We start from the raw sequence: 19,730 nt of genomic DNA, 5'->3' as shown, positions 1-19,730 counted from the left end.
ACCTGATTGAAACATATAAGATCCTGAGGGGTCTTGACAGGGTGGATGTGGAAAGGATGTTTCACCATGTGGGAGAATCTAGAACTAGGGGTCACTGTTTAAAAATAAGGGGTCGTCCATTTAAGACAGAGATGAGGAGAAATATTTTCTCTCAGAGTGTCGTGCATCTTTGGAACTTTCTTCCTCAAAAGGCGGTGGAAGCAGAGTCTTTGAATATTTTTAAGGCAGAGGTAGATAGATTCTTGATAAATAAGGGGGTGAAAGGTTATCAGGAGTAGACGGGAATGTGGAGTTGAGGTTACAATCAGATCAGCCATGATCTTATTGAATGACGGAGCAGGCTGGAGGGGCCGAGCGGCCTACTCCTGCTCCTAATTCATATGTTCGTAATCACGACTCTATATTTCCACTTTTCTTTCATGGTCAGCGCAATGAAGGATGTCCAGCTGGGAAAAATGCAACCAATTTCTCGATGATATCCTCCAGGCCCTTACTGAAAAGCTCATTCCTTCAATTAAAGGGTCCCATGCCACTATTTAAAGAAGAGTATTTGGGAACACCTTCACCACACTAGACTGCAATGGTTCAAGAACACCCATCGCTACATTGTCAAAGGTGGCTAGGCTGACTAATATTGCACACTCAAACAACACTAACAGTAGCATCCGAACTGGTCATTCACCCCATTTGCTGGTTGTGGAATCTTGCTGTATACAAATTGTGCTGTTGCATTTTCTCACATAACAATGGATTCAAATGCCAGATTGGAGTGAAAATCAGAGCCAAGGCTGGTATTCAAATGGGATATCCCAATTCATGGTACTGTGCACCATCAGTGGATTAAATAAGCTATTGAAATGCTTTTATAGAAAGTGATCAGAGTGCATGTTCTCTCTTCCACTAAAAGCAATAGATGCTAACTCAATTAATAATTTTATTTCAGAGATTGCTAGAATTTTGCTTGCCAAGGGTATAACGGGATTATGGAGCCAAGGTGAGTGGATGGAGTTAGGATACAGATTAGCCACGGAATGGTCAAACAGAGTCGAGGGCTGAATGGCCAGATCCTATCCTTATGTTTCCATAGAACTTTCAAATAGTTGTTGGAGTTACCACAAATATATCGCATGGCATATATGTGTGCGTTTTGGCAGAACAGAATTCTTTATAGTGCTGCAGTCATTTGTGAACTGTGGATGTTTCTACATATTCATTTTGACGTAACATTTATTTGGATGAGTTTGTATCTTTCTGAGATCTGTTCTGTGACGTACAATTGTTCTGAGAGTGAAAGATAAGAACTAACAAAGGAATCAGTGTCAGGAATAACCATTTTGAAATCCTCAACTGTCATTGTGCTATACTTTGTTGGGATATATTGCAGTATAGACTGTGCAAATAAGATATACTTTGTTAAATGAAACTTAACAATTTATACTAATTTATTGTAATATGATACTTTATTAGATATAACATGGCATTTATGATATTGACAGATATAACATGCACCTCATTTTTCCATTAAATCTTAGTGCTTAATTTATCATATGCATGTCCTATATATTTTGTCCTATATATTATGTAGACCATTGGTAAGTTGGATTGCATCTTTAAAACAGGAAATATTAGTGGAGACTTCTTCAATTCATTGCCTTTCTGTGTAGCACTGGTAAAGATGTGTAATGTTAATTATCATCTTCTAGTGGAGCAAAGCAATTACCTCAAGTAGTGACATTAACACAGAAGGAAATTTATAAAGTTTGATAATTTGAATACTTAAATTCCACAGTTTTTATAAGTCTGCCAACAACCAAGAAACAGTATGCTCAATATCACCAAACAATGAGATTCTGTTGTAAATTTCATTCATGAGTAACAATGTATTGTCACATCTGAAAATTCTTTGAAAATATTGTTCGCAGACAAATGAAGAAATTGAAAAGCAACTTCCTTCTTCTGCTTCAGAAGTGCTGCAACAGCTGTTGGATTGAAAAATCCTTAAGTAGTTTATATTAAATTCTACGTACTTACATATTATTTGTTCTAAGAACTTAAAGAAATTTATTATCTCAAAATCTCTTAATTATGTTAGATTTGTAATATCTATGACCAAAGAGCCCATAGGCCATATCCACCCCATAAATTCTGATAATCCAGCCTTTGAATCTCAGGGAGCCCAGCCTTATTTATACTTCTACTTCTACCTGGCATCAAATCAAAAAACAGAAATTGCTGGAAATACTCAGCAGGCCAGGCAGCATCTGTGGAGCGAGAAACAGAGTTAATGTTTTAGGTTGATAACCTTTCATCAGAACAGGAAGACAGAGATGAACAGCTTTTAAGCAAATAAGTAAGCAAGACTTGCTTAAGAACATAAGAAGCAGATACATGAGTAGACCATATGGCCACAAGAGCTTGCTCTGCCATTCAATATGATCATGTCTGACCTTTTGCCTCAACGCCATTTTCCCACCCACTCTGCATATCCCTTGATTCCCTGAGAGATCAAAAATCTGTCTATCTCAGCCTTAAATATACTCAACAAGGAGCATCCACAACCCTCTGGGATAGAGAATTCCAAAGATTCATAACCCTCTGGGTGCAGAAATTTCTGCTCATCTCACCCCTAAATGATCAACCCCTTATCTTGAAACTGTGCCCGATGTTCTAGAATTCCTAGCCAAGGGAAACAATCTCTCCGTGTCTACCCTGTCAAGACCCTTTAGAGTCTTGTATCTATCAATGGGATCACCTCTCATTCTTTCAGAGAGTATCGGCCCAATTTATTCAGCTTATCACTGGACAACCCTCTCATCCCAAGCACCAATCTGGCGAACATTCATTGCACCACCTCCAATGCATTCTTTAAACATGGAGACCAAAGCTGCACTTAAATGCTGTTAAATCTCTAACATCTTCCACTCGTGATGAAAGGTTATCGATCTCAAACATTGGGCTGAAATTTATCAGTGCGCCACAAATCACAGCGGCGCACTCTAGTGTTGGCGGTCTTCAGGCGCGGAAGCGCCACCACTGAGCCCCCACAATATTTTGTGCGGGGGCTCATTTAAATGGAGGGGGCGGAGTGGCCACCCCCGATGAGGTAGAGGGGGAAGCCGCTCCGTCCCCAGCATTGGCGTCCAGTGCCACAGCGCAGGTGCCTGCGCCATCTTTAAAGGGCTTTAAGCCCTTAGAAGAAATTTAAATTTTTAAAGGGAACAAAGTGGTAAAATTTAAGTTTCACATTACACAACATCTTCACTCCCTTCACCCACACCCCCAAGGCATTTTCAAATCATTAATAGCCCATTTCCCCCTCCTCCAAAAAACCTTTGATTCGGATCGCCACCTTTTCCCCCGAACTTTAATAAATTTAACCCTCAACCCCTTTCCACCATCCCCCCTCAATCCAAAGAGTTTTCCCCGCTCTCCCCACCTCCCAACCTGAGAATTTCACTCCTCCCCACTCCCCTCCATGCCACACCTCGAAACTCCGAACAGAGTTCTGAAGGTGTGGGAGTTCCAGTCAGTGGCCAGAATATCGGCATGGGATGGCCATCGCTACCAGGTAGGTATTTATTCCTTAATTATAATATGTCTTGCATATTAAGATGAAGGCCCCGCCTTGGGGTGCCACACCAAGGCCTCATCACTGCCGATAAAATACGGCAGGGCCTTCTCGGCGTCGGAGGTCATGGCGGGCCTCTCCTGGAAGAATTTTCCGGGCCCCCCGCCACAACCCTCGACACTGGAAGGCTCGTAAAATTCAGCCCATTGACTCTGTTTCTATCTCCACAGATGCTGCCAGACCTGCTGGGTGTTTCCAGCATTTTCTGTTTTTATTTCAGATGTCCAGAATCCGCAGTATTTTGTTTATATTTTGCGTCGTTCAGAACACCAAGATGTGTTAGTATCAGATGGATACAATTGAAGTGAACATTGATTTAAACTTTACATATGGTGCGTGATTCTCTGTTTTACACAAAGCCTGGACAACCCTAATCTTTAGCAGCAGCCTTACCTTTATATTTCAATAAGAATAATAAAAGACGCAAACTATCGTACAACAAGTGCCTGGTTTTTAAAAGGCCTAACAGATGCACAAAAAAGGAGAGAAATAAAGAGCAGAAAAAAATCATTCAAAACATCAAAATGCAACCATTTTGCATAAATATGCTTCCGCTCAAAAGGGTCTCAGGTGTTATCTTCAAATGAGCAATATTGCCCTATTGTAATAGGTCAGCAGCTGAATCTAGCTGCACTCCAAGGCAGTAAGCATCACCATTGAGCCTATGGCTAAAGATTCAATCTGGACAGCCAGCACCTCTAAGAGTCTCAAGATCACGTTTGGCTTCAGAGGAAGGAAGCAAGCCCAGCTTCCCTCAACAACAGGTATACCGTTTTGGATACTGTTGCGGGGGACGACTTACCAGGGGTAAGCAATGGGGTACAGGTATCTGGCACAGATTCTGTCCCTGTTGCTCAGAAGGGAAGGGGGAAGAGGAGCAGAGCATTAGTCATTGGGGACTCCATAGTTAGGGGAACAGATAGGAGGTTCTGTGGGAACGAGAGAGACTCACGGTTGATGTGTTGCCTCCCAGGTGCCAGGGACCGTGATGTCTCGGATCGTGTTTTTGGGATCCTTAAGGGGGAGGGGGAGCAGCCCCGTGGTCCACATAGGCACCAACGACAGAGGTAGGAAGAGAGATGGGGATTTAAGACAGAAATTCAGGGAGCTAGGGTGGAAGCTTAGAGCGAGAACAAACAGAGTTGTTATCTCTGGGTTGTTGCCTGTGCCACGTGATAGCGAAGCGAGGAATAGGGAGAGAGAGGAGTTGAACACGTGGCTGCAGGGATGGTGCAGGAGGGAGGGTTTTGGTTTCCTGGATAATTGGGGCTCTTTCTGGGGTAGGTGGGACCTCTACAAACAGGATGGTCTTCACCTGAACCAGAGGGGTACCAATATCCTGGGGGGCAGATTTGCTAGTGCTCTTCGGGGGGGTTTAAACTAATTCAGCAGGGGGATGGGAACCTAAATTGTAGTTCCAGTGTACAGGATGTTGAGAGTAGTGAGGTCAGGGATAAGGTTACAAGGATGCAAGAGGACACTGGCAAGCAAGAACTTGGTTTAAAGTGTGTCTACTTCAACGCCAGGAGCATCCGGAATAAGGTGGGTGAGCTTGCAGCATGGGTTGGTACCTGGGATCTCGATGTAGTGGCCATTTCGGAGACATGGGTAGAGCAGGGGCAGGAATGGAGGTTGCAGGTTCCGGGATTTAGATGTTTCAGTAAGAACAGAGAAGATGGTAAAAGAGGGGGGGGTGTGGCATTGTTAATCAAGGAGAGTATTACAGCGACAGAAAGGACGTTTGAGGACTCGTCTACTGAGGTAGTATGGGCCGAGGTTAGAAACAGGAGAGGTGAGGTCACCCTGTTGGGAGTCTTTTATAGACCTCCGAATAGTTCCAGAGATGTAGAGGAAAGGATAGCGAAGATGATTCTCGACAGGGGCGAGAGTAACAGGGTAGTTGTTATGGGGGACTTTAACTTTCCAAATATCGACTGGAAATACTATAGTTCGAGTACTTTAGATGGGTCAGTTTTTGTCCAGTGTGTGCAGGAGGGTTTTCTGACACAGTATGTAGACAGGCCAACCAGGGGCGATGCCACATTGGATTTGTTACTGGGGAATGAACCCGGCCAGGTGTTAGATTTAGATGTAGGTGAGCACTTTGGTGATAGTGATCACAATTCGGTTAGGTCTACCTTAGCGATGGGCAGGGACAGGTATATACCGCAGGGCAAAAATTATAGCTGGGGGAAAGGAAATTATGATGCGATTAGGCAAGATTTAGGATGCGTAGGATGGGGAAGGAAACTGCAGGGGATGGGAACAATCGAAATGTGGAGCTTATTCAAGGAGCAGCTACTGCGTGTCCTTGATAAGTATGTACCTGTGAGGCAGGGAGGAAGTTGTCGGGAGAGGGAGCCGTGGTTTACTAAAGAAGTTGAAGCGCTTGTCAAGAGGAAGAAGAAGGCTTATGTTAGGATGAGACGTGAAGGCTCAGTTAGGGCGCTTGAGAGTTACAAGCTAGCCAGGAAGGATCTAAAGGGTGAGCTAAGAAGAGCAAGGAGAGGACATGAGAAGTCATTGGCGGATAGGATCAGGGAAAACCCCAAGGCTTTCTATAGGTATATCAGGAATAAAAGAATGACTAGAGATAGATTAGGGCCAATCAAGGATAGTAGTGGGAAGTTGTGTGTGGAATCAGAGGAGATAGGAGAAGCGTTAAATGAATATTTTTCGTCAATATTTACAGTAGAGAAAGAAAATGTTGTCGAGGAGAGTACTGAGATTCAGGCTACTAGGCTAGATGGGATCGAGGTTCACAAGGAGGAGGTGTTATCAATTTTGGAAAGTGTGAAAATAGATAAGTCCCCTGGGCCAGATGGGATTTATCCTAGGATTCTCTGGGAAGCTGGGGAGGAGATTGCAGAGCCTTTGTCCTTGATCTTGATGTCATCATTGTCGACAGGAATAGTGCAGGAAGACTGGAGGATAGCAAATGTCGTCCCCTTGTTCAAGAAGGGGAGTAGAGACAGCCCTGGTAATTATAGACCTGTGAGCCTTACTTCGGTTGTGGGTAAAATGATGGAAAAGGTTATAAGAGACAGGATTTATAATCATCTTGAAAAGAATAAGTTCATTAGCGATAGTCAGCACGGTTTTGTGACGGGTAGGTCGTGCCTCACAAACCTTATTGAGTTTTTCGAGAAGGTGACCAAACAGGTGGATGAGGGTAAAGCAGTGGATGTGGTGTATATGGATTTCAGTAAGGCGTTTGATAAGGTTCCCCACAGTAGGCTATTGCAGAAAATACGGAAGTATGGGATTGAAGGTGATTTAGTGCTTTGGATCAGAAATTGGCTAGCTGAAAGAAGACAGAGGGTGGTGGTTGATGGCAAATGTTCATCCTGGAGTTTAGTTACTAGTGGTGTACCGCAAGGATCTGTTTTGGGGCCACTGCTGTTTGTCATTTTTATAAATGACCTGGAAGAGGGTGTAGAAGGGTGGGTTAGTAAATTTGCGGATGACACTAAGGTCGGTGGAGTTGTGGATAGTGCCGAAGGAAGTTGTAGGGTACAGAGGGACATAGATGGGCTGCAGAGCTGGGCTGAGAGATGGCAAATGGAGTTTAATGCGGAAAAGTGCGAGGTGATTCACTTTGGAAGGAGTAACAGGAATGCAGAGTACTGGGTAATGGGAAGATTCTTGGTAGTGTAGATGAACAGAGAGATCTTGGTGTCCAGGTACATAAATCCCTGAAGGTTGCTACCCAGGTTAATAGGGCTGTTAAGAAGGCATATGGTGTGTTAGATTTTATTAGTAGGGGGATCGAGTTTCGGAGCCACGAGGTCATGCTGCAGCTGTACAAAACTCTGGTGAGACCGCACCTGGAGTATTGCGTGCAGTTCTGGTCACCGCATTATAGGAAGGATGTGGAAGCTTTGGAAAGGGTGCAGAGGAGATTTACTAGGATGTTGCCTGGTATGGAGGGAAGGTCTTACGAGGAAAGGCTGAGGGACTTGAGGTTGTTTTCGTTGGAGAGAAGGAGGAGGAGAGGTGACTTAATAGAGACATATAAGATAATCAGTGGGCTAGATAGGGTGGATAGTGAGAGTCTTTTTCCTCAGATGGTGATGGCAAACACGAGGGGACATAGCTTTAAGTTGAGGGCTGATAGATATAGGACAGATGTTAGAGGTAGTTTCTTTACTCAGAGAGTAGTAGGGGCATGGAACGCCCTGCCTGCAGCAGTAGTAGACTCGCCAACTTTAAGGGCATTTAAGTGGTCATTGGATAGACATATGGATGAAAATGGAATAGTGTAGGTCAGATGGTTTCACAGGTCGGCGCAACATCGAGGGCCGAAGGGCCTGTACTGCGCTGTAACGTTCTAATTCTAAAAACACGTTCATTCTATTTGCATTATCAAAATTACTCTTGCCTGCAGAATGAATCCGTGGTATGTTTAATAACTGAACAGAATATATTGGGGCAGTGACTAATGGAGGTTTGCAGGGTCTGTCCTGGGTCATAAGCTGTTTACATAAACAATTTGGCGGAATAAACATATTAAAATTTAATGAAGATGATGAGTGAGGTGGCTATTGACGAGTGTAGGGAGGAAATACTAACATTGGAAGAGATATAGACACACGATCACAGGATTGTCGAACAACCTGCAGCTATGGGTCTTGAGCATTTTAGCTCACTTGGCTCAGCACGTGGGTCAAAACTGGGCAGGAGGAGGTCCTGCACACATCAGCAGAGTCCAGCCGGTTTTCTGTCCATTTAAATTAAAAGTCATTTGGTGCGATCTTCCTGTCCCATTATCCAGATGCAATAACAGAAAAACTTCCCAATTACCCCCATCCCCTGCCTAAGTTCAAAATGAACAAGTGTAAAGCAAGGACTGAGAACAGCATGTTTGCCCCACACAGGTATCTAATACCCAAAGCATAGTCCCAGCAGAACCCGCTGATCCTATGTCAATTAACACCTTTAAAGCTGTCTTTGCATTTGCCTTTACACTGGCCCTTAGTGGCTCAATGTCCTGATGTGTAGCCAATGACAAACCCAACTACACCGGCTGGATTCATGGAATGTCCATTTTCCACTGTATCTTCTGATGACTAGAGGCAATGGATTTGGCACTTTTACACTGGAATTACTGCTCGCTGTTCAAGATCTGTGACAGTGCTGAAAATCCAACTAATCCCAGTACAAATAGAACAGGTAAATATCTACTGAAGACTGATGGCAGTTTTTGATAGAATAAATAAAAAGAAACTGTTTCCAATGGCAGGAGGGTCAATAACCCAAGAACACAGATTTAAGGTACTCGGCAAAAGAAGCAAATGGGAGAGGAAGAGCCATTTTTTTTACACAGTGAGTTGTGACCTGGAATTCACTGCCTGAAAGGGCGGTGGAAACAGATTCAATAGTAACTTTCAAATTGGGATTGGATAAATACTTGAAAAAGGAAAAGGTTGCAGGTCTATGAGCATCCCACAATGGGAGTGGGACTAATTAGATAGCTTTTTCAAACAAGCAGCAATGACATGCTGGGCTAAATAGCTTCCTCTGTGCTGTATGATTCAAGTGAATGGAATGAAAGTTTTGAAGAATTAGGATAACTGTAGATGAAGATCCAATACTTAAGACAAGCTTTTGTCACCATGGCGATGTCATCTCTGGAACGCAACTACGCAACTAATCAAATTTCAACCGTCTGGAATGTAAGGTTGGATTGATGTTCCTATGACTACCTTCCTAAATTTCACAGGGGGGATTTCACCATCTTTGAAGTTTTGCCTGTGGTGGAATACCTCACTTGGAAGATTGAGTGGGTTAAAGGGGGCAAACTGTATATGGTTTATATGGGTGGGGGGGGGGGTTGTAGGGATGGGTGATCAGGTTGATGGGCTGAATGCACTTTTCTCATGCTATACTTTTTAAAGAGTTCTTGCACCCTTATTGATAACATGGATTTCACAGGAAGTATTTGTCCTTTGCCATCTTCACTGAAGTTTCCTTAGAGCGTGGTAGAGAATTCCAACTTCACCTACAAATTTTAAACAACAATCAGAAGTTATGCATTTTCTGTTTAATGCATTTCCATCTATTACCATTCTACTTATCAACATGCAGCTTATCGTGCATTGTCTCTATGGCCTTCCCCTCCCTATCTCTGTAACCTCTTACAGCACTACAATCCTCCGAGATATCTGTGCTCCTCCAATTCTGTCCTCTTGATCAAGTCCGATTTTAAGCATTCCTCCATTGGTGCCGTGCCTTCAGCTTCCAAGGCCCTAAGCTTTGGAAATCCCTCCTTAAACCTCTCTGTGTCTCTACCTTTCTTTCCTCCTTTAGGATGCTCCTTGAAACTTACCTCAATGATAAAGTCTTTGCTCATCTGTCCTAATGGGCTGGATTTTATGCACCCACCGCGATGGATGGAAAAATGGCGGCTCACGTGCCGCCATACTGCTGCAATCTTCTCGCAGCGGCCCACAATAACAAATTAATTAGTTGCCCTCTCCCCACACCAAAACACTTACCTTCCACACTTGCCCTTCACCCCCCACGCACCCCCCCCACCCCCAGACTGAACAAAGTGCACAGTTCACTCCGTCCCACCATCACCTACACTAATGATGTAAATTTGCGCCCCCCCCCCCCCACCCCCGCACTGCACTAAAAATCTTGAGTCTCCCCCTTCCCCACCACTGTAGCGCCTGCTTTACCCAGACAGGAAAGTGAAGGCGTGAGAGTGCCGGCCGCCGCTCAGAAAACCGCGGCCCGACCGTAAGATTGCTGATAGGTCTATTTAAATGTATGCATTCTGGTCATTTAAATATTCAAAGCCGAGTTCCTGTCGCCCAGCGGCCGGGGGCAGGTGGGGGGCGGTGCCACGGAGCTGTGCCACCTCGGGGAAGATTGGGCCTGGCCCTCTTAGTGTCAGGCTCCGTGGTGAGCCGCTGCCAGAACGATCTTCCAGCCCCCTTCACCCCCACCACCATGGAGCCCAACATCAGGAGCTCAGTAAACCCCGGGTAATATCTCCTTCTGTGGCTCAGTGTCTCAGTTTGTTTGATAACACTCCTGTGAAGCACCTTGGGGCATTTTACTATTTTAAAGGTGCTATATAATTACAAGTTATTGTTGTTGTTGTTATTTTATTTTTACAAACCCATTCGGTCTGTAACGCTCTCAAACCAGTGCTCAACAATCTTTTATTATGTAGTTATTTACAGCACAGGAATAAGCCATTGAGCCCAAAAGGTCCAAACAAACCTCCTCCCACCCCTCTTCATCTAACCCTTTCAGCATAACCTACTATTTCTTTCTCCCTCATATGTTTATCTAGCTTCCCCTTAAATGCATCTATGCTGTTTGTCTCAACCACTCCCTCTGATACTGAGTTCCACATTCTCACCACTATCTAGGTAAAGACATTTCTCCTGCATTCCCTGTTGGATTTATTAGTGACTATTTTATATCAATGACCCCGAGTTTTGGACTCCCTACAGTTGGAAACATCTTTACTTCATTGAACTGTATCTGCCACCTATCTGCCCATACTGCAATCCTTCACAATCCTGATCATAATTTTCCACACTCCACTCCAAATTAATAAATTCCAAGAGTAATTCGCTCAAATTCTAAGTACTTATTTATATAAAACAATAAGAATGCAACCCCCACCACCACTCACTCAGCACAGACCCCTGCAGAACACCACACATTACTTTTGTCCAGTCTGAGAGACTTCCTTTTATCACTTCTCTTTGCTTTCTGTCCACCAACTATCTCTCTATCCATGCGACCATTTTCAGCTTAATTCCGTGAGTAATTCCCTTTGCTGTAAGTTTCTTGTGTGGAAACTTTTCAAATCTTTTTGAAAATACAGACAATCCACCACATTTCCCTTATCTATTGAAGAGGATAGCTGTAGATTCCAGAATTATATCAAAGGTTTGGTTGAGTGAGCGGAAAAGTAGCAAATGGAATTCAATCCGGAGAAGGGTGAGGGTTGGGGAGGGAAAACAAAGCAAGGGAACACACAATAAACGGGAGAATATTGAGAAGGGTAGAAGACGTGAGAGACCTTGTAGTGCATGTCCACAGGTCCCTGAAGGTGGCAGGACAGGTAGATAGAGTGGTGAAGAAGGCATATGGAATGCTTTCCTTTATTGGCCGAGGTATAGAATACAAAAACAGGGATGTAATGCTGGAACTGTATAAAACGCTGGTTAGGCCACAGCTGGAGTATTGCGTACAGTTCTGGTCACCACATTACAGGAAGGATATAATTGCTCTGGAGACAGTACAGAGGAGATTTATGAGAATGTTGCCAGGGCTTGAAAGTTGCAGCTATGAGGAAAGATTGGATCAGCTGGGGTTGTTTTCCTTAGAACACGAGGAGGCTGAGGGGTGACTTAATTCAGGTGTGCAAAGTTATGAGGGGCCTAGATAGAGTAGACAGGAAGGACCTGTTCCCCCTAGTGGAGAGGTCAATTACCAGGGGGCACAGATTTAAAGTGATTTGTAGAAGGATGAAAGGGGACATGAGGAAAAACTTTTTTCACCCAGAGGGTGGTGGGTGTCTGGAATTCACTGCCCGGATTGGTGGTGGAGGCAGAAACCCTCAACTCATTTAAAAGGTACCTGGACCTGCACCTGAAGTGCTGCAAGCCTATGGACCAGGTGCTGGAAGGTGGGATTAGATTGGGCGGCAAATTATATTTTTAGCCAGTGCAGAAACGATGGGCTGAATGGCCTCTTTCTGTGCCGTAATGTTTCTATGGTTCTATTTCTTTGTTATTTCTTCAAGAAGTTTTGTAGGGTTAGAAACACAGGCTTTCCCCTTTTCGTGTTGACTGCCGCCGATTTGTACCAGGTAATTAGTAATTTTCTCCTGTGTTACAGATACAAAGTTGCTGAAAATCAGCAGTGGGCACAACCTGGGGAATTTGCTGGGATGCACCTGTGGGATTTTCAGCATGGATCCTGGAAATCCTTCCTGGGGCAATGGGATTTCGGGAGGTGCACAGTTGTGGGCGGTTTGCTATTTTCGATGTGAATGGTGGGTGCCCATGCATCTAGGGCATCCTATCACTGAAGAGGATAGAATGTCTGGTCAAAGCATGTTGGCCTAGGTGGAGCAGGAGTTGGACTTCTCTAGAGAGACCCTCGCTTTGCTTTGCCCTCAGCGGTCCCATTTGTAAAAGGGCTTCATTGAAGTTACAAAAAAATTCAGACCTTTCCTTTGGCCTGGACCTACAGTTAGCCCCCACTTCCACCCCTCGGCAGATAGTACACCTGGTTAGACTGGGTGGACTGCCACTGGCCATGTTTCATTTATTCTCAGGATATGGGCATTATTGGCAAGGCTGACATTTATTGCCCATCTCTAGTTGGCCTTGAGAAAGTGGTGGTTGGCCTTCTTCCTGGATTTCTAAGCCCTTCTATTTATATCCTTAGGACATCCCAAACCACAGTCAATTGGTTACTTTTTAATGGTAATCACCCTTCTGTAGGTGAATGCACGGCTGATTTGTTTTTGGTGATGTTGATTGCGGAGGGATGTTGATCAAGATACTGGGAGAATTCGTTGCTTTCCTTCAAATAGTGCCATGTGATCTTTTACATCCTCCGGAATGGATATGATCTTGGTGTAACAACCCATAAAAACACAGCTCCAACAATTGGTGCATAGCAAGGACCCAAAAACAGAAATGTGATAATGACCAGATAATCTGTTTTAATGATGTTGGTTGAGGGATAAATGTTGACTAGAACACTGGGGAAAACTCCCCTGCTCTTCTTAGAATAGTACTATGGGATTTTTTATGTACACCTCAGAGGGCAGATGGTGTCTGGGTTTAACACTTTATCCAAAAGATGGCAACTCTGACTGTACAGCACTCCCTCAGTACTGTAATGTAGTGTGAGCCTCTGCCTGCTTAGCTGTCCATAAACAATTGGCTTACTCAAGTCATTCACTGCCTTGTGGGAGGTACAAGTATACATTCATGGTCTCCCAATACAAGGCAATTTAAAATAAACTGGGTAATGTCTGCTAGAAAATAGGGCACACACAGGAATTATTCTTTATTCATTTGTGGGATGTGGGCGTCACTGGCTAGGCCAGCATTTATTGCCCATCCCTAATTGCCCTTGAACTGAGAGGCTTCCTCGGCCATTTCAGAGGACATTTTAAGAGTCAACCACAATGCTGTGCATCTGGGATCACATGTCACAGCAGATTTCCTTGCCTATAGGACATTAATGAACCAGATAGGTTTTTATAACAACTATTTCATGGTCACCAGTAATCTAGCATTTTAATTCCAAATTAATTGAATTTAAATTTCACCATTGGCTGTGGAGGGATTTGAGTCCATGCCCCCAAAGCACTAGACTGGGTCTCAGGATTACTAGTCCAGTGACATTACCACTACACCACCACCTCCCCCACACAGGAGACCTCATTGGGTATTCAGAATAGTGAGTGAGCCAATCATTTGTCTGAACCTTCTGAGATAGACACTTACTGTTGATGTTGTCAACAAAGTTCTTTAGCTGCTCAATGTTATCCAGAACTTCAATAGTTTGGGTGTAAGAGTTATAACGTACAGAGAAGGGCCGAGGGATCGATTCAGCGTATTTCCTTTGATGGAAAAAGAAAGACAAATATCAGCTGGATTGGTTCAATTCTCAGGTAAAATGACAAGACAGCATTTGCTGGTTAAATATTGCTGTAATTTGCCAGGGAATATTCTGAGATGGGCTATCTTGAAACTCTGAACTGGGATTGCAAAACCACTCAGCCACTGAAATGACCTGGAAAGAAATCTTGAGCTGGGTTTTCTAGTCCTTACCGGATGATGATTGAAAGAAAGAGCTTGCATTTCTATAGTGCCTTTTACGACCTCAGGTCATCCCAAAGTGCTTTATAGCCAATGAAGTTTTTTTTTCTTTATTCATGGGATGTGGGCATCACTGGCAAGGCCAGCATTTATTGCCCATCCTTAACTGCCTTTGAGAAGGTGGTGGTGAGCTGCCTTCTTGAACTGCTGCAGTCCATGTGGGGTAGGTACACCCACAGTGCTGGTAGGAAGTGAGTTCCAGGATTTTGACCCAGTGACAGTGAAAGAATGGCAATATAGTTCCAAGTCAGGATGGTGTGTGACTTGGAGGGGAACTTTGCAGGTGGTGGTGTTCCCATGCATTTGCTGCCCTTGTCCTTCTAGTTGGTAGAGGTTGTGGGTTTGGAAGGTGCTGTCTAAGGAGCCTTGGTGCATTGCTGCAGTGCATCTTGTAGATGGTACACACTGCTGCCACTGTGCGCCGGTGGTGGAGGGAGTGAATGTTTGTAGATGGGGTGCCAATCAAGTGGGCTGCTTTGTCCTGGATGGTAATCCTCATCCTCAAAAGAGTGTGGATCAGTTGGAAGTTTCAAGAAATTCTGTTGGGTAAGCATATCGAGGGATATGAAGTAAAGGCAGGAAAAAGGAGTTGAGGTACATATCAGCCACGATCTATCTGGCGGAACAGGCTCGAGGGGCTGAAAGGCCTCCTCCTGTTCCTACTACTCCCAAGGTACAAACATGCCAGGTTACCTCACTTTTTCCTTTGCATCCTCAAATGATTCAGCAACAAAGTAGATTGGTTGGAAATTGGTGATCGGGTATTTCTGACAAACTGTCTTTTCCGGATCAAAGGGGCGCAGGTCCGGTTTATTTGTTAGGCAATACTGAAAAGGAAAAGGACATTCACTTGTAACGGTGAAATTTTGAACTGCAAACATGAGCATAGAAGGATAAATATATGAGGGTGAAGAGTAACAGAACATGACAGACCTGTAGTTCTCCAAAGGAAGACAGCAGACCTGCCCCGTAGGCTTTGGTCTCATTATTCTGCTTGCAGAGGCCAAACTCCACTGTGAACCAATAGATCTGGGAACAGGAATAGGAGAAGGATTCAGTCAGAAGGATCTGCACTGGTAAAACATATTATACACCTCACTTGCTTGGGAAAATTAGGGGCCCGATTTAATCATTGCACATGGTATTTGTGGGCAGCACAAAGAACAAAACACGGCCCATAATGTCACACGCCAATAACATCACATGCTATAATGTCATATAACATCACATACTCATAATATCCCATACTCTCAAAGTCACATGCCCATAACATCACATGTGCATAGCATCACCTCTCTATAATAATATAGGCCCACAATATCACATGGCCATAAAGTCATTAGCCTATAATGTTCCGTGACCATGTGATCCTTTACACGTATGTGCAATACAAGGAAAATTCGCCCTTGATTTCAGTAAACCATTTTATTAAAACCCTACGCCTGCATGTGTTTAATGTCTACAAAACCTGCTGTTAAATTTTTGTGTCAACATTTTTCCATGACAAATTCCTACCCCAGGATTTATAATGGAAGATGCCTATGTAAACTTGTCACGCTCTATTTTGCTGTACATGGTCAGATTTAAATTCAAAATAAAGGCCCCACCCCCACAATTCTGTGTCACTATCTCAGCCCTCAGAATGATATCTCCAGTGTGAATTCTCCACCTCCAGTTCAGGCCAGACCACTTGTTACGAAAGTGCTTCTAAATATTTGTTAGGCTGCGTTTGCTGACAACGCTACCACAAGGTGGCGCTGCAGTGGCACAGGCGCAAATGCAGCCTGTGCCACTAAAACGTCACAGTCTGTGACTTCAGGCAGCTGTCAGGATTAAAGATGGCGCTGCCCAAATAATCACACGAAGGCAACCTAAACACATGGCAGCACACAATGGCTGGAGGGAGAAAGCGAGCGAGCGGAGCGGGCCGGGGGGGCGGGGCAAATGGGCCGGGGACGGGGGGGTGGGGGAGAAGCCGAGCGGGCCAGGGGTGAGCGGAGCAGGCCGGGGATGAGGGGGAGGGGAGCGGGCCGGGGATGGAGTGGAGCGGGCCAGTAAAGGGGGGGAGTGGGCCGGGGATGGGGAAGCGGAGCGGCCGAAAGAGCAGAGCGGCCAGAGAGAGCAGCGGGATGGGGGGTGGGGGGGAGCGGAGTGACCGAAAGAGCGGAGGGGGAGGAGCGGAGCTTGACGCATGCGTGAATTTCAGTTGGCGTTGCATTGCTGTACGTGTAAAGTGCATGCGCAGAGGCCGACCAGGTGCGTTGCCCAAAACTGCACACATCGCGCGATGATGTCATCGGCGCATGCGCTAACCAGTCCTGGCAAGTTGGAATGCAGCGCACGCGCTGAGAGCAGGAGCCCGTCTGTGCATGTGCGCACCTTGGCGCAGCCTGATGACGTCAGTGGCCGGCTGCGTTGTCAGGAATCACTTTGTTTTTGTTAAGTATATGTTTTTGAGGACTTATATTTAAATTGTGAAGCTGGATTCATTGGAAGGCTAAAGATTTCATAGAAGCTGGACTTTGCTTTGTTGTTGACAGTTCATTGAAAGGACACGAGATGTTGCTTAAGAACAGCCTTGCTAGAAGTCATATGCTTTAAATAATAAATAACAGAAAACGTGGTGACCTGGAGAAGATGTTTACGGAGAAGTGACAGGTCAAGATTTATCGGGGTCAGGAGACTGGACTCTTGAGATATTGTTTTTGGTTTCGCTTTGGACAGCGTGTTGGGGTGTGAACTGTTTTGAAGACAGTTGGAGAAAACCAGCCAAGAGAGCAGCCACCATCAGCTCATCCTCTCCCATCTCTTTGAGAACTTTCTGAGAATCAAGTGTAAGAAATAAAGAAACTGATGCTGCACTTCTCCTGAAATGCCTGCCAAACTGATTCTCAATGTTGCCTGAAAAGAACTGCTCTAGAAAGATCCCAGTGACCGCCATCTACCTGTATTTGAGATGCCAGACCAAAAAGGGATAACTGACATCTTTCCATATCTTCTCTTTTTTCTTCAAGAATTAGCAAGTATTGGCCAAAGTATTCTATTTTGTCTTTTTTTTGTAGTAACAGACCTCTGCAGACAGAATTTCTGTATTTTTTCAGTTTGTGTGTGGTTAATTTAAAAAGGAGAACTTTCATATTTCAATCTGTGTGTTCATGCTTTGCTTCATTACTTGTTAAGTCCTGTTTCATAATAAACTGATAATTTTGTTGTTTATTAAAGAAACCTGGTTGGTGTATTTTATGCTGGGATAAAGAGTAGAGTATATGATTGACCGAATTGATAAACATTTTAAAAATGTGTTGTGACCTGTGGAGAAGTGGATCTGGAAAAGACAGTGCACTCCTCCCGCCTTGGTCATAACTCTCTGAATGAAACAAGCAATGTGTTCTGAAAAATCTTGGCTGCTCAAACATTACCAAGCTTGCATGAATTAGATTTGATGCAATTTTAATGGAGGCCTTCACCCTTTTATCTTGAGGTTACAGCCTCTGCACTTAAAAAATTTGTTTCTGATTTGTCAAAATGCTTTTGAGCCACAGTACTAACATTTGAACAGCTGAATGTCAGGTATCTGAGCTGGGGGTTTTGACGCACTAGCAACTGGGTTGAGACTGATCAAATTAGTCTTAATTTGCTGCCTCAGGGCAAAGCAATCTCAAACAGACATTAGCGCCTTCCCATTTGCATATGCAAAAGGATACCACCTGGTCCAGGCGTGGGGAAAGGATGCTTTTATTTTTATTCTTATACAAGGTGGCAGGCGGTGTATTTATGTACCTGTGCATGTTTTCTGCCTGCCACATTGCAGACTTAGTAGTCTGAGTAGACCCCGAAAAAGTGATGTTGTGTGGACCAACTTTTAAAGGAATGGGGAAAGTCTTGCATTTATATAGCGCCTTTCACAACCTCAGGATATTCCAAAGCACTTTACAGACAATGAACTATTTTTGAAGTGTAGTCACTGTCGTAATGTAGGAAATGCAGCATCGAATTTGCACACAGCAAGCTCCCACAAACTGCAATATAACAATGAACAGATAATCTGTTTTAGTGATATTGCTTGAGGGATAAATATTGGCCCCAGGACACCAGGGAGAACTCGCCTGCTCTTCTTCAAATAGCAGCCATGGGATCTTTTACGTCCACCTGAGAGTGCAGATAGGACATTGGTTTAACACCTTATAGAATGATAGAATCATATAATGGTTACTGCACAGACAGAGGCCATTCAGCCCATTGAATCCATGCTGGCTCTCTGCAAGAGCAGTTTAGCTAGTCCCACTCCCCCACCTTTTCCCCATAGCCCCGAAATTTTTTTTCCCTTCAGGTGTTTATACAATTACCTTTTGAAAGCCATGATTGAATCTGCCTCCACCACACTCTCAGTGCATTCCAGATCCTAACCACGAGCTGCATAAAAAAGATTTTCCTCATGTCGCCTTGGATTCTTTTGCCAATCACTTTAAATCTGTGTCCTATAATTCTTGACCTTCTGCCAATAGGAACAATTTCTTTCTTTCTATTTTGTCTAGATCGCTCAAGATTTTGAACACCCCTATCAAATCTCCTCTCAACCTCTCTAAGGAGAACTGTAGCTTCTCCAATCTATCCTTGTAACTGAAGTCCCTCATCCCTGGGACCATACTTATAAATCTCTCTAAAGCCTTCACATCCTACCTAAGTACGGTGCACATAATTGGACACAATACTCCAGTTGAGGCTGAAGCAGTGTTTTATAAAAGTTCATCATAACTTCTTTGCTTTTGAACTCTATGCCTGTATTTTTAAAACCCAGGATCCCGTATGCCATTACTAACCACTTTCTCAATCTGCCCTGCCACTTTCAACAATTTATGCACATAGACCACCCCCACCCCCACCCCCACCCCCCACAGATCTCTCTGTTCCTGCACCCCTGATAGAATTATACCCTTTAGTTTATATTACCTCTCCTTGTGCTTCCTACCAAAACGTATCGCACTTCACACTTCTCTACATTAAATTTCATCTGTCATGTACCTGCCCTTCCACCAGCCTCTCTATGCCCTTTTGAAATCCATCACTATCTTCCTCACAGTTTGCTATACTTCCAAGTTTTGTGACATCTTCACATTTCCAAATTGTGCCCTGTAAACCCAAGTCTAAGTCATTAATATAGATCAAGAAAAGCAGTGACCCTTCTTCAGAACCAGTTTCGAAGAAGGGTCACTGACCCGAAACGTTAACTC

At 44.2% G+C, this 19,730-nt stretch overlaps 1 protein-coding gene across 1 annotated transcript in view; it reads right to left on the bottom strand.

Annotated features, from left to right (window-relative positions):
• Window positions 1-1,441: 1,441 nt before the first annotated feature.
• The window catches only part of pah (phenylalanine hydroxylase), a 97,057-nt gene continuing 78,768 nt past the window's right edge, over window positions 1,442-19,730 (bottom strand). Inside the window, exons 10-13 of the mRNA XM_068050140.1 lie at window positions 15,433-15,528; window positions 15,193-15,326; window positions 14,125-14,240; window positions 1,442-9,629 (exon numbers count right to left, since the gene is read on the bottom strand). Of these exons, the coding sequence (XP_067906241.1) occupies window positions 9,586-9,629; window positions 14,125-14,240; window positions 15,193-15,326; window positions 15,433-15,528 (390 nt within the window). The 3' untranslated portion in view covers window positions 1,442-9,585. The remainder of the gene's footprint in view (window positions 9,630-14,124; window positions 14,241-15,192; window positions 15,327-15,432; window positions 15,529-19,730) is intronic.

The sequence above is a fragment of the Heterodontus francisci genome, chromosome 18 (assembly GCF_036365525.1).
Source record: "Heterodontus francisci isolate sHetFra1 chromosome 18, sHetFra1.hap1, whole genome shotgun sequence".
Lineage (NCBI taxonomy): Eukaryota > Metazoa > Chordata > Chondrichthyes > Heterodontiformes > Heterodontidae > Heterodontus > Heterodontus francisci.
This window is presented reverse-complemented; position numbering and strand designations above follow the sequence as displayed.